General features: G+C 42.1%; 1 protein-coding gene across 1 annotated transcript in view; it reads right to left on the bottom strand.

Moving 5' to 3' along the window:
• Positions 1–14,798, bottom strand: part of Myzap (myocardial zonula adherens protein) — an 86,412-nt gene that overhangs the window by 54,887 nt on the left and 16,727 nt on the right. Inside the window, exons 3-4 of the mRNA XM_026384872.2 lie at positions 4,140–4,295; positions 503–595 (exon numbers count right to left, since the gene is read on the bottom strand). Coding sequence (XP_026240657.2) covers positions 503–595; positions 4,140–4,295 — 249 coding nt within the window. The remainder of the gene's footprint in view (positions 1–502; positions 596–4,139; positions 4,296–14,798) is intronic.

The raw sequence follows: 14,798 nt of genomic DNA, 5'->3' as shown, positions 1-14,798 counted from the left end.
ATTACTTTCCTCTTCTTATACAATATTTGTGTGTGTGTGTGTGTGTGTGTTTGTGTGTACGCGCGCACACTTGGGGATTTAAACCCAGGGCCTCATGCATGCCAAGCAAGCACTTTACCACTGAGCCACATCCCCAGCCCTACTTTCCTCTTCTTAATGAACATTTAAGTTTCCAATCATTTACTTTTACAGCAGTGCTGCAATAAATAAGCTCATCCATAAGTCATTTCTCACACATATCAGAGTTTATCTGTGGAATAAATTTTTAGGAATATTAGGAATAGACTTCAATGGGAATGCTCCAAATATAAAGATTACCCTTGCCACAAAAGTTTCCTTTAAATAATAAAATCTAAGTTGTGATAAAATTCCCTCAGTTTGTTTAGAATGTGGCTCCATTAAAAACCAACAACATTGTATACTCAAGTATCTTTGGGGATCAGCTGCTGAGAGAAACCTCCACCACTCCTTAGAACAGCCATGACTTGAGATATGGACTTACTGATAGCTCTTGGGTGAGCTGGCGAATCTTCTGTTTCATCTCATCATAGTCTCCATACATCCGCTTCCTTACTTTTTCCAAAGTGGCTCTTACCTGCAGCCCAAAAAATGTTAAACATCAAGCATTTTTACATTTTCATGCAAGATATCCAAAACTTCACTAATGAATAAAGGGCTCCATTTAAAATAATAATAATAGTAATAATTTCAAGTACAGGACATCTAGTGAATTAGAGAGGATGATCCAAAACCTAGTTAGAAAATAAGAGAATAATCCAAATTTTATATATAACATAATGATTAAGAAATATTAATATCCAAATAATAATCTAAAGGAAAATATGGTTTTTAGAAATTCACCAATCACCTTCCTACTACATTTGGGCAAGGTCTGACTTTTCCCATCACATACATATTTTTATGAGTAGAAAGTTTTTTTTGTTTTTTTGCAACAGTTTATTCTGTAAATGCACAGCTAAGAGGACCAAAGAACCAAAAGGCAAACATGAACCTCTATTTTTCCCTATTTCTGCTCTGATTGCCAAAAAGCAATTAATGGAAGATGGAAGACAGGAAAACATAGCTGAATGGTCCATAAAATCCAAAGTGGGTTCCTCAATAGTCACCAATAATCCATGAGGCACCAGGTCTAAGAGAGGTTAAACGGAGCCCCCAAACACTATTCACAGAAACACTATTTGAGGTTCTCGGTAGTGACTGTCAGAAGAGTACCAGGGCCTTAAACATTTTTAAACAAAACAATAAACCTCACAAACAGACACTGCTTCCTTCTTTCTTCTGATGCCTGTAGATGGACTAAGTGCTCAGGAATCCTCAAACAGGACAGGAAGTCTCAAGGATCTTCCTCCAGGCTCACTCTAGAATATCTACCTTAGGAAGGATTCATGGGCAACAGGTCTCACTAGAATGTGCATGTGTAGGGACAGAATTGGGACGCTTATTTTTGAAGGTGGGTTTGCATAGCAGCACATTTGCTATGAAAGATTATTCAGTATCATTAACCACCAGGGAAACGCACATAGAAAGTATAATAATATTCCATCTCTGCTAAGAGCCACAGCCAGACTCTCCCTAGTAGAATGATTGTTATGAAAAATAACAACAAATACTGGACAGGACGTGGAGAAAAGGACTAGTGTACACTGTTTGGAGAAGGTAGTTAGTAAGTTAGCACAGGCATCATGGAGAATAGTGTGCAGCTCCTCAGAAAACCAATAGGAAGCACAGCATTTTAATTACATTGTAGGTTGGTGGTGAGTTAGGGGCAGAAAGGAGGAAAGACCCCAAGCCTTCCCCCATGAATGCTAATAACAGGGTCTACTTTCTTGCTATTAACTATAAACAATTTGGGAAAATTAGGCCAAAAGCATGACTTCCTATTGTGGGCAGATGGAACAACTGTCATTTGTGGCCCTGAGCTGGCTTTCGTACTGTCACCTGTGGTGAGTGGTGAAATCTTGAGCTGGGTGTCTCTGTCACTAAAGAATACCAGAGGAAGCCAACACAGCCAGCATGCTCACCAGGGAGAGAGTAAACAAACCCATAAACATACACAGGAGTGACCAGGCCAGAGATGGATTTGAAGGTGAGACTGGAAATTAACATTACATTGCAGATCACAGTGGAGGCTGGTAATTCCAGGTCAGAGCCAGCCTTGCAACTCTGGCACGTGTCACCCACAGGTAAGGATCAGCCTGAACCTGCTGTCTTTGTCTTGGGCAATTTGAGACTTGCAACCTTGCTTAAAAGGCTTTCCTCTAAAGCAATAGTATGTTATTTGGAGCATATAAATGGGAAAGACCTAAGTGTTTCCTTCAGGAAAATACAGGAGGCTTAGAATGCCCAAGATGTTAAGAACACATAAGAGGGCAGAGGCTATAGCTCAGTTGCAGAACGCTTGCCTAACATGTGTGAGGCAATGGGTTCAATCCTTAGCACCACATAAAAACAAAAAAAATAAAGGCATTCTGTCCATCTACCACTACAAAAAGGAGGAGGAGGAGGAGGAGGAGAACAACAACAGATAGGAATGAAATAATCCACATGGCTAAAAATTGTCTTTGGTGGGTAGAATAACTGGGAATTTGAGGCAGGTGGTTGACACACACAGTGTGTGTGTGTGTGAGTGTGTGTGTGTGTGTGTGTGTGTGTTGCTTTTCTAGATTTTCCTCACATTTTCTGCTAAGCACTTATTATTTTTTAAATTCAATAATACATGTTCTTGCGTGAGGGTTGTAGCTCAGTAGTAGAGCACTTGTCTAGCATGTATGAGGCACTGTGTTTGATTCTCAGCACTGCATAAACATAAATAAATAAATAAATAAAATGCATGGTGTTCATCTACAACTAAAAGAAAAAATTTTTTAAACAATGGCTTTGCATGTCATCTGCAAACCCACTAAATGAAATAAGGACAGCCTCACAACCTTCACATGAGAAAACAGAAGACTAAAGAGGCAGAGGTGATGTGCTGGGCCACCTGGAAGCAGGGTCTCTGAACTCACAGGCATGGGAGCCTCCCCTGCACTCTGTTGCCCTTGCTGCTCACAAGTACTTTCCATGCCACACACAGGTCAGGGCTTGGGGCCCATCAGTGTTAGAGCAGCTCATTTCCTCTTTCAGTGTGGTTTGGGCAATAGGAGCACGAGTCAATCTAGGGGGATACTGGGTGGGGCTAAAAGAAACAGAGAGAGACATTAAAATATGAGAGAATGCTCCAAAACGTTAACAACTATGTGGGTTAAATTGGCAATATTATGAGTGATTTTGTTTTCTTCTTCATATATTTTCATATATCCCAAATTTTCTCGAAAGAATTTGTAACTTAAAAAAAGATAAGAAATAAAGCATTCAAAGAAATGGCATTGATTGTCTTGGTTTGGGCAATGGTCTACCGTGCTTTATTTGCCAGCATTCATTTCACTCAAATAACTGGTCTGAACCCAGCACGTCCTCTTAGTCCATTTGCCAGGATTGCTTTGGGATCAGGCATGTGACCAGCCCTAGTGAATGAGACAAAAGGGGAAATCTAATGGCTGGAGGTGGAGGGGTAGGGGGGATACAAAAGGTATCCCAGGTGAGTGGCCTCTTTCCTTTCTCCGGATATTGTCATATTTTCAGAAGATGTCCCAAGCCTAAGGCTGAAGAGGAAAAAAACAATGGAACACAGAAAAGGAGAACCAGCACCTGGCCATGCCCAGCTCCCGGAGTCCAGCTACTTCCAGACTCATTGCCATGTGAGATCAATTTTCTTTCCAAGTTGACATTTCTCTTACTTGTATTCTAAAGCATCCAAAGTCATGGAATTGTCCAAACTTATACATTAGGCATGTCCAACATAAGAAAACAAAAGCTCTTAAGAGTCTTCATACCATATATGGAAAAAGGAAGCCATGGATGGGTCCCCTAGGATCCTCATTTAGTAACATCTATCCCATGCAGAATGACATCTGTGCTTTTAACATTACCACGAAGATATGTAGAAACATTTACACAAAATAACACTATGAATTTTTTTAAAAATGCCTTATTATATTCACATCAATGTTTCCAATGCCCTCTTACATGTTATAAAAGGAAAATAGACCAGAAAAACAAAAAAGCCGTCAGTGGCTCACATCTTTGATGTAGTTCATCTCTTCTTTCAGCTGATTGGTGGACCACCCATACACCACCATTTCTTTCTGCTGATTTGGATCGGATCTTCGCACCACACCATAAACAACACCCTGAGGAAGTTTCCTGGTAGGTTCTCCATTGCTGACTTCAGGAGGCTAAAAGAAGGCAGGAAAACAGAAAAAAAAAATAACAACTCATGAAAATGGCTATAATAATGGGCCCACTGTATGATAAAGCAGATTGTGCACGAGGCTGCCTGGCAGCACGGGTGGGTGGGGCTCCCAGTTTGGGCTGGGCCTCCCTCTACCCTAGAGGAAGAACACCTTTGGCTAACTTCTATAGAGGCCCTTGTCCACTGACCTCAGAGTGCATCTGCACAGCCCTGCCTTCCCAGAGGGGGGCGCCCTTTTTCAATTCTCACAAGGTGCCAGAAGAACTCGGATCATGACACAAACAAGTGTTTGAAACCTCACGCTTATGACACTAGTTCCTTTTATGACTTTAGGTGTGTCACTAAATACATGGCCTAAAATGCAGGAGGTTGAGGTTAGCAGTCATCAGTCAGCCAAATTGTCTTCCGAGGGTAGGGCTTACCCTTGGAGCCAACTTCTGAGAAAAAAAAAAGGTGAGGTTAGTACACAACCTGCTGTGATCATTCATGAAATATTTCTGAAAAGGCAAGCACAGGCCATGTGACTCCAGTCCAAAAGAATCTTCCTACTCCTGCTGATGGATCCTTAATTCCTTCAGTTAAAGCTTTGATCACTGTTGAAATGCAAATCCCTTTAAGAAAGGATAACATGTCCAAGTCTTAATACACCTTTATGGAAGAAGACTCAGGAAGCAAGAAAAAGGAGAATTAAGGTTGGCTGAGTACCGACCATCTGCTAGATTAACGTTCATAAGCACCCTGTCACAGCAATTTTCCTCTTATTCCTAGCTGAGAAAACTGGTATTGAGAGAGATCAAATAACTTATGTTCTTTAAAAGTAAATTCAAGTCTATCTTGTCTGACATTAAGTACATCCCTTTGTACTGTAGGGTTTGCTAGATCTAGAGAGACAGAGTGGGGGGCCTCTACAACATGGAAGGGACAGAGGCAAGAAAGAAACCCAGACCAAGGACTGGGACTACATTGATAAGATAGCCCCCTCACCAAGCATGGTGGTGCACACCTGTAATCCCAGGGACTCAGGAGCTGAGGCAGGAGGATCACAAGTTTAAAGGCAGCCTCAGCAACTTAGTGAGGCCCTAAGTAACTTAGCTAGACTTTGTCTCAAAGAAAAAAAAAGGGGGGGGGAGGGATGTGGCTCAGTGGTTAAGCACCCCTGGATTCAATCCCCAGTACAAAAAAAAAAAAAAACAGCTTCCTCCTCATTTTTCTTGGGGCTGATCCTCATACCACCATGACACCAGCAGAGGCAGGAAACCTATCAGGGCAACCCCACTCTCCCACTAGCTCCTCAACCACCTTTGCATAGATTCTTTCCATATCTTCACAATGTATTTTTTGACATACAAAACCAAAATTTGCATTTAATATCATTTATTGTGTCAGAACAAGGAGGATTTTATGATCCCATTCAAAGTTTGTAAAATTTTTAAAAAGCCTAAGAAAGATACATGACAAATTATTAATACTATTGACCTCTGATGAGGGGACAGTGGGGCTGGACAGGGACACTGGAGAGCAGGATTACTTTTGTTTTTTTTTTCTTTATATACTTCCATATTATTTGTATAATTTCTCTCTCTATCTTTTTTTTTAACAATAAGTTTTATAAAAAGAGAGAAAACACATTCACTACTTCCCAACCTTCTGCACATTCTTGGGAGAAGATCTGAGAGTCTGGTACACTCTGTCCTTGCTCCTTGTAAATGCACACGTGTCCCTGGCTCCTAGATCCTGCAGGCACTGCTGCTGCCCCAAAATTTGTTCATAAATTCAGGTGAGCAGCTGTTTAATGGTTCTCCGTGGGATGGCGAGTCAGCATTAAGATCCCCAATGTACTAGGCACGTAATTAGGAAGAGGAAAAGCTCTACTGAAAATCCCCACATACCAGGAAATAAAAACATGTTCTTTCAGTCATGGGCTCCACCCAGTTCCTGAAAAACAAGCTCATGAGAACCTGAGGCTTTGGTGAGATACAGTCGCACAAAGCAGAGGTGCTCAGAGGTGGACCAGCATGCAGGAAAACTCAGGTAGCTGGATTCTGTCTTCCAGGAGGGGACATGGGAACCACCACCAAGACAGGAAACACAATACCAGTAACAACAGATCCATGGAACTCTGCCTGAGAGGGCCTGGATCTAAAGTTGTGTGCGCGGAATGATACTGAAGACGCATTTAGTGAAAAATAGTAAATGGCACATTCCTGCTGTTTGTTTTAGGAATATGTGCTCTCATGTGTAAAACATCTAGAAAGATGCAATACAAACCTTCAATGACAATTTCCTCTTAATTCAGAACATCACTTTTCCTTTACACTCTTTAGTAATCCAAATTTTGGCGGGTGGGGAAAGGGGGGCAAAAAATCAAAGTGTTATTTTTGAATTGATGATTTTTATTTCAATTTTCAATATTTTCTGAATAAGTAGGAAGCTTTAAAAGATAGAAGAGGTTCTGGGGAATTGTCCTCAGTATATAAATATGGTACCGCTGAAGGGAACACTTTTGTTCCTCTTAGTTGGAGGGATGGATAGTTGACATTTGCCCCAATCACAAAATGTATACCCAAAAAAGTGCCAAAAAAGCAGAGACGGCAATCCATCAGTTTTACAAAACATCAGTATGCTTGTGGTCAAAAACTGGAAAACACAGGAAAAAATTAAAAGAGCTAATGTTTGGCAATATTATACCTGAATGTTTCTCCTCTTATAGCCTTTAAAATATCTCTCTGTAAGATAAATAATAACTGATGCAGACAAAAGTATTGTGATAATATTAAGAAACAGTCTATCTTGAGAGAAACATGTTGAAATATTTATGACATATTTATTTCTTTACACAGGGCAGAGGGAGTGGATGGGGGTATAGACAAGGAGAACTGGCCATGCTTGAGGGCAACTGGAGCTGGATGAAGGATTAGTGATTCATCACACAGTTCAATCCCCTTTTGTATAAATTTCTCCATAATTGAAAGATTTCTTAAGCCCTCCTGATAGTGTTTTTGAATACTAAAAAGTCAAATTTTAAAAAGGATATACTAGGGCTGGGATGTAGCTCAGTGGCAAAACACTTGCCTCATGCTTGCAAAGTTCTAGGTTGGATCCCTAGTCCCAAAAAAGAAAAGACAAAAAAAAAAAAGAAAAAAAAGAAAAGAAAAAGAACCCCCCACCCAAATAAATAAATAAATAAATAAACAAACAAACAAACTAGACCTATTACCAGCCTCCTGGGGTAAAACAGTAGCAGGCAAAAATCTCCTTGAAGACAAAAGCCCTAATACGACCTGGAAGGAAAAGAAAGTTGTTCCAACTGAAGAGGCCCTCCATAGGCCCTGAGTGAAATGCATTAGAATTAACAGCAAGTGTGGTCAGAATGCAGAGCTGCCTCATTAGGGTATGTCTAATGAGTACTTTGAGCTTAAGTTTTACCTCCAGGCTCACACTGTGTTAGCAGCTGTTAGCAGGGAGTACTTTAGAAACTTAAAAGGAGAAACTAAAGGAAAGTATTCAGTCTAAATTGCTGCAATATGGGATTCACTGGCCATTGAAAAGTTTGGCCAGTGAGGCCAGTGAAAGGTCACCATATTTTCCAGCTCCTGAATCTTACAATACAACAAGTTTCACAAAGGCAGGGACTTAGCTGCCATCTTCACAGCTGTGTCTCGATACTAAGCATAGATAGATATTCAATCTGCGTATGTTGAAGGAAGGCAGACAGATCAAATTTTTGAAATTGGGACTGGGGTATTTGGCATCAGAGAGACAGACAGTCAATCGGTACAAAAAAAAAAAAAAAAAGAAAACCCTTTTGTCAATAAGGGATCTTGAGGAATAAATAACACAGAAACAGCTTAACTCATTGGAACCAATGGCAGTAGACTGCCACAGCCAGCCATGGCCCCAGAGGCCAGAACCAGCAGCTGGTCACATTTCCAGTCTGCCAATATAACTTAGGATCATGTCATGAATGACTTGAAAAGTAGAAGTCAAGTTACTTCCAACACTTCTTGCAGTGGACCTCTTTTCTCTGACCAGAGGATAGTGGGTGCCCTGGGGTGCCGAGTGCTGAGGCAGAGGGCAACCTACCCATCTTGTAAGCAGAGCTGGTACTTTCAGGAATCTGCACTGGCCTGTCTGACCTGTGTGTCCATCTTAGCAAATTTTTCATCCCAGGTCATTACTCATATTTGACATTGTTTTGCCTTCTTATAACAAAAATGAACGTAACAGCTAAGCCCAAAGGCCCTTCCACAGCCTGGACAAGAATAGGGACGAGAAGGCTGCCAGCTCTGCATCCCCAGAGAAATGGAAGCCTTTGACTTACGAGAAAAGTTATTATTATTTTTTTAATTTTCTGACAGTCTCACAGATTAAATAGAGACCACTCTCTAATCAACAGCCCCAGAGTAAAAGGAAAGAATATCTGGGGGGAAAAAAAATCAGGAACTGCTTTTCTGGAACCTAAGGGTATATAGGACATGCCTTAGGTAACCCTGACTGATAAAATGTAAATATATCTCCTAAGCAGCTTTAGCCTGATAAGACAGAGTATGCAAGTTGATGTTCCCAGGGCTTCGTGGCAGAGTTACAGACCTGCCTTAGGATCACAAATTCACTCTGTACCAGCTGGGTGGCTCTGTGCAACATTAGTTACTTCTCTGAACTTCAGAAAAATTGAAAAAGAGTTGTGTAGTCGAGTCAGTTTACACACAATATTCCCAGCTCCTTTTCAATGTTCATGGGAGTGTGGGTGGAAGGCTGAATGGGGGTGGGGGCCACTGGGGGCAGCCAACATAGCCCTGATCTGATTTGAAATCAAGCCCCTGCCCTAGTGGGATGCATTATGGCTTTACAAACATATTATTTGAAGAAAGAGTCTCACAGCTAAAATAATTTGGAAAAACAATGAGTCTCAGCTAATATTTCCATTTGCTCGCAGAGGAAACTGAGGCCCCTAGAGATGGCATGACCTGCCAGAGCTCTGCAGTGGTGGTGAGGAAACCAGGACTAGCAGCCCAGGCCTTGTCCCATCCTCCAGGGCTGTTATCGCTGAGAGGCACCAGAGTCCCTGAACACTGTCACAGAGGGCAGCCCCAGCCACATCTGCAGCCCTGAATCATGGTAGCACACTCCCTCACCTGGCAACAGTCTGGATGTTGTATAAACAGTCACGCCAAGGATAAGAACCAGAGAGCTTATTCATCCAGGGCTTTTAAAGGAAAGGGACTATAAAACCTGATAGCCAGGGTTTCTTCCTGTGAAACATTTTACTGGCTACAAAATTCCCCACTCTATATCCATATGCACACATCTGCTCTCCCTCATTCGGTTTTCAAAGGTCTGGAAAGGGCTTCTTTAAAAACATCAGGTCACTGAAGGACACTTAAATGCTGGATATTAATAACTATTTAAAATATTGTCTGCTTCAAGCTATTCTATCAATTTGCAAAAGCCTTCATGACAAGTACACAATCAGTTCAAATAAGATTCCCTGAAATTCAGCTATGCATTAGATCCTGATCCAACACATCTGTGTTGGCATAGGTTCTGTCTCTTATTTAATTGTGTGTGTGTGTGTGTGTGTGTGTGTGTGTGAGGGTGGGGTCGGGAGAATGGGGATACCTGTACAAACATGGAAACACCGTGCCAATGGATCTGGATAGTAATGTGGAAACAGACATTCTCAAATTTCTTAGAAAATTATAGATTTTATAGCTTCAAATTATCTACTATCCATTTTAATTCTATTGTTCAACAATTTTATAAATAATTCCATATTTATCACTTTTTCAACATGAAATTTGTACTTGCAAACTAATTAGCATCCCTTCTCCCACATTACCAATGATTCTTTTTTTTTTTTTTCCGAAGAAAATGCCTGTTTATTGAGGAACAGCTCTGCATATTTATAGAGCCGGGGGTGGTTAGACAGATATGACAGTTTAAAAGGTTGAAGGGTTTGACAGTTGGCATGGGGTGCTTTCTAATTGGTGGGTAAGGATTATGTGAGCCAGCAGGGCTAGTCTGATTGGTGGGTAAGGATCATGTGAGCCAGCAGGGCTTACTATTGGACAGCTCTTCTTAGGGGATGGGGAAGTTCTTTGGAGCCAGGGCAACTCCCAACATTTCCCCCTCTTTGTTATTAAATGAGAGTGGGCATTGACTCATTCTGGCTGTTTCCTGCTGAGATGGGGTAGTGTGGGAGAATCAGAGAGGAGGGAAGTAAGGAGCCCCCCCAGGAGGGCAGAGAGGACTGGTATAACTTCAAGAACCAGATCAAGGAAGGTTCCTTGCCATCACAGATCCATGATGATGTCAGTCCATTCGGCATAGGTCTCGACTGGAGGTATCATCAGTAGCCAGGAGTTTTAATTCCCCATTTGGGAGGTTCTTCACAATCAGTCGTGACATGGCACCAGGTTCCTCTGTTCTGATTCTAGCACCTCCGGACAGCGACTGCCCACAACAACTTTCACACTGCTGCCGTGGGAGCTGCCATCTTGAGCAAGCCGGAACAAAGTGACCAGTGATTCTTAATATACAATTAAGAGCCCACAGCTAATTCATCTAAGCTGTTCATACAATTTAAGGTAATTGTATCATACAAAGAAATTTGTTAGAGGTTGAACAGAGTCCTCAAAAAAGAAAAGTTGATGTTCTAGGCCTCAATGCCCTCAAAATTTGACTTTATTTGGAAACAGGGTCCGGCTGGGGATATTGCTCAGTTGGTAGAGTGCTTGCTTCATATGCTCAAGGCTCTGGGTTCAATTCCCAGCGCAAAAAAAAAAAAAAAAAAAAAAAAAACAGGAGACAGAGTCAAGTGAGTCCTTACAGTGGGTCCTAACCCATTTTTACTGTTATCATTACTAAAAGGGCAAATTTTACACACAGGGACAGATGTGTACCCAGGGAGAACTCCATGTGCCACATGAAGAGTACAGTGATGCAGCCACAAGCCAAGGACTGCAGAAGACACCAGAAGCTACAGGAGGCAAAGAAAGACTCTTTCCTTGAGCCTCCAGAGTACAGACCTGCCAACACCTTGATCCCAGATTTCTAGTGTCCAGAATCATGAGGGAATAAACTTCTACTGTTCAAGTCCTACAGTTTGAAATGCTTTGTTTTGGCAGCCCTAGGATATTACCACAAAATTCATTCAACACAATCAATAGTCATTCATTGGGCTCCTACTTGGAGCGAGAAAGGGAGCTAGGTTCTGGGGAGAAAGAATAAAAAGATACTGCTCAACGCTCTGCATGTGTCTATAAACAAGTGAATGTCATATATAAATATTTCAGAAATACAAATCTGTAGATATGTGGAGTTCTGAGCAGCAGGTGGCTATGTGCCATGCGAGGGGGGCAGCCTGAAGGCTGGAGTTTGATGGAGGGATAGTCACTGAAGCAAGGGGAAGGTCCCTGTGGGGAAGTTGATTCTTGAAAGACAGGGGAGTCTTGGGTAAAGTGAGAGCTGGCTGGGAAGAGACTGCAGACATGGGCAGGGATCATCAGAGGCTCAGAGGAAGAAGGAGATGCCAGTTGCTTGGGAAGTTCTTTAACAGCAGAGAAAAATGACCAGATGTCTTCTAATGTGTCCACCTATACCCTGTTGAATATTCTGCCTAGAACCTTCTGGGAATCTGTTCATATAAAATGAAATATATTTAATACTTAAATAATAGCAATACACCAATAAAACACTGGCATTTTGTAAAAAAAAAGAAGAAAGAAAGAAAGAAAGAAAGAAAGAAAGAAAGAAAGAAAGAAAGAAAGAAAGAAAGAAAGAAAGAAATCATCAAAACAAGCATGGCCACATACTAGGACAGGGCCCAGGCTGCAGAGCTGGTATGTGGGGTAGGCCTCTTTCCAAGAGAAGCCAGCTCCAAACTATGCTGGGAGGTTAGGTGCATGCAGAAAGAGGAGGCATATGGATGGAGGGATGCTCAGATTCACGGAATAGGATGGAATGACATCAAAAAGAAGGTAGAAGGCCTGAGCCACATGGCCCCCAAGGAAGCAGGAGAGGCAGGGAAGCAGCATGGGGGTGAGAGGGTGGGAGGATGACTCCAGGGGGGTAACAAGGAGGACAGCAAAGGCCAAGGCCACTGGGTTTGGCCTTCAGGGGAAGAGATCTGACATGTCATCACTGCCTCTCCAATCCACCTTACAAGCCAGACACTGTCGTGGCTACTTTGCTTGTATTAACTCATTGACTGTGGAGCCAGGTGTTGTCACTCCTGCTCTGAAGATAAGGAAGCTCTGTGTGTGGGTGTGTACCTGTGACCAGCAGAAAGCAGGCTCCAGCAGTTGAAGTCTCTGAAGAGAAGGACTGAAAGGAGCAGGCAGCCAGGCATCTGCCTTAGGGATAGGAATCCTTCCAGTATATCTCATGATCCCACAAATCCATAAAAAGCCACTGACTCTGCTGTAATTGCCTCCAGCAGGCTCCGAACACACCTTCACACAGCTGGGCAAAATGTACCATCTGCAACACACCTGCATTTTGAGTAATTCCTCTTCCGATGACTGGAGAACAGGGACAGACGAATACCCAGCAGGCAGTGGCATCTATGCCTGACCAACCACCCCATGGCATCCCAGTTACTCTAAATACACTAAGTGTTTTCCAGGATGGTGTTGAAGAATAAAGCTCAGCCCACCCTCAGCCAGCTGTAGCTCTAACAGGCACTGGAAATCCTTTGTGAAGCTTTAGGTTATTAGGAGTCAATCAGGCTACTGACCTCATCCCACTTCCATATCCAAGCTAGCACCAATCTCCTGGCCTCTGACAACCACAGTTCCCCTTTCAAAGGAACCAAGTTATCTGATCAGGGAGGGTCATCCAGGGTTTTGGGTACTTTGCAATTTTGTGGGTTCCAGGGAGGGGCAGTCATATTAGAACCACATCAGAAGAAGTGGCCCCTCCAGAGTACCCTTGTGGGTGCGTGGACTCTGGCTCTCAATGATTCAAGCTCAGGAACCTGTCCAGCACATGATGATGAAACCACTCAGAACAGCCCCAACAGAACCTTCAGGTGCTGCCACCACCCAAGGACTTCAGTCCTAGAGAAACCTCCAGCCCCACCCTCCTCCTCTCTATCCCAGTTCTTCTACAATGAGTCACCAGTGTGTGACAGGTACTCCGACTGCACACCCGGTCGGTCTCCCTAGTATAAGAGGCATCGTGGTGCATATACTGCCCCAGTGATTTCTGTCCTGAGCTCCTCTGCACCTTGGAGCTCCTAAGCACCCACAGTAGGATCTGGGAACGGAAGAGGAAGGGAGACTAGGAGGACTCTGACCCCCACCAAAGCCACTTTTGCCTGGTTTATATATGAGGGTTCAATATATAACATATTTATTTAAAAAAAAAAAGTCTACTGCTTTAACAAATTTAAAAAGCATTACTCAAGACAAATAAACAAATGGGTACACAACCCGATTATCAATACCACTTGACATGGCTAAACACATGCCTCCTTCCTTGGGATCACCTGATTTGTCTTCAGTAGTGACAGCCCCTCCAGGACATCTACCACCCCAGTTTCAGCACTCAGAAACCCTTTATGAACATCTCCCCAGGCATGCAGCTTGGGTCCAAAGACAGCAGACCAAATTCTCAACTCTTTTACCGCACATATAGGCATAGCCACCAAGGCCCTTATCCTGTCACTCGGCCCACTTGGGCCTCTCATTTAAACCCATATAAATATGGTTATGTCATACTAGACAAAAGTGCCATAAATATTCACTGGAGAAAAAAAAAGCCTATTCAACAAATGGTGCTGGGAAAACTGGAAATCCATATGTAGCAAAATGAAATTAAACCTCTATCTCTCACCCTGAACAAAATCAACTCAAAGTGGATCAAAGACCTAGGCACTAGGACAGAGACCCTAAGTCTAATAGAAAAAAAAAAAAGTAGGCTCAAATCTTCACCATGTCGGCCTAGGATCTGAATTCCTTAACAAGACTCCTCAAGTGCAAGAAGTAAAATCAAGAATCAATAAATTAGATGGGTTCAAATTAAAAAGCTTCTTTTCAGCAAAGGAAACAACCAATAATGTGAGAACAGAGCCTCCAGATTGGGAGAAAATCTTTATCACTTGAACCTCCAATAAAGCATTAATCTCTAGGGTATATAAAGAACTTAAAAAACTTAATACCCCCCCCCAAAATACAAATAACCCAATCAATAAATGGCCTAAGGAACTAAACAGATACTTCACAGAAGAAGTAATACAATCAATCAACAAATATATGAAAAAGTGTTCAACATCTCTACAAATTAGAGAAATGCAAATCAAAACTACATTAAGATTTCATCTCACTCCTGTCAGAATGGCAATCATCAAAATACAGACAACAATATGGAGATTCCTCAAAAACTGGGAATGGAACCACCATTTGACCCAGCTATCCACTACTTGGTTTATACCCAAAGGATTTAAAATTAGCATACTACAGTAATGCAGCCATATTAATGCTGA

This window comes from Urocitellus parryii, chromosome 6, assembly GCF_045843805.1.
Source record: "Urocitellus parryii isolate mUroPar1 chromosome 6, mUroPar1.hap1, whole genome shotgun sequence".
NCBI lineage: Eukaryota > Metazoa > Chordata > Mammalia > Rodentia > Sciuridae > Urocitellus > Urocitellus parryii.
The sequence above is the reverse complement of the archived record's forward strand: the minus strand, read 5'-3'. Positions and strand labels throughout refer to the sequence as shown.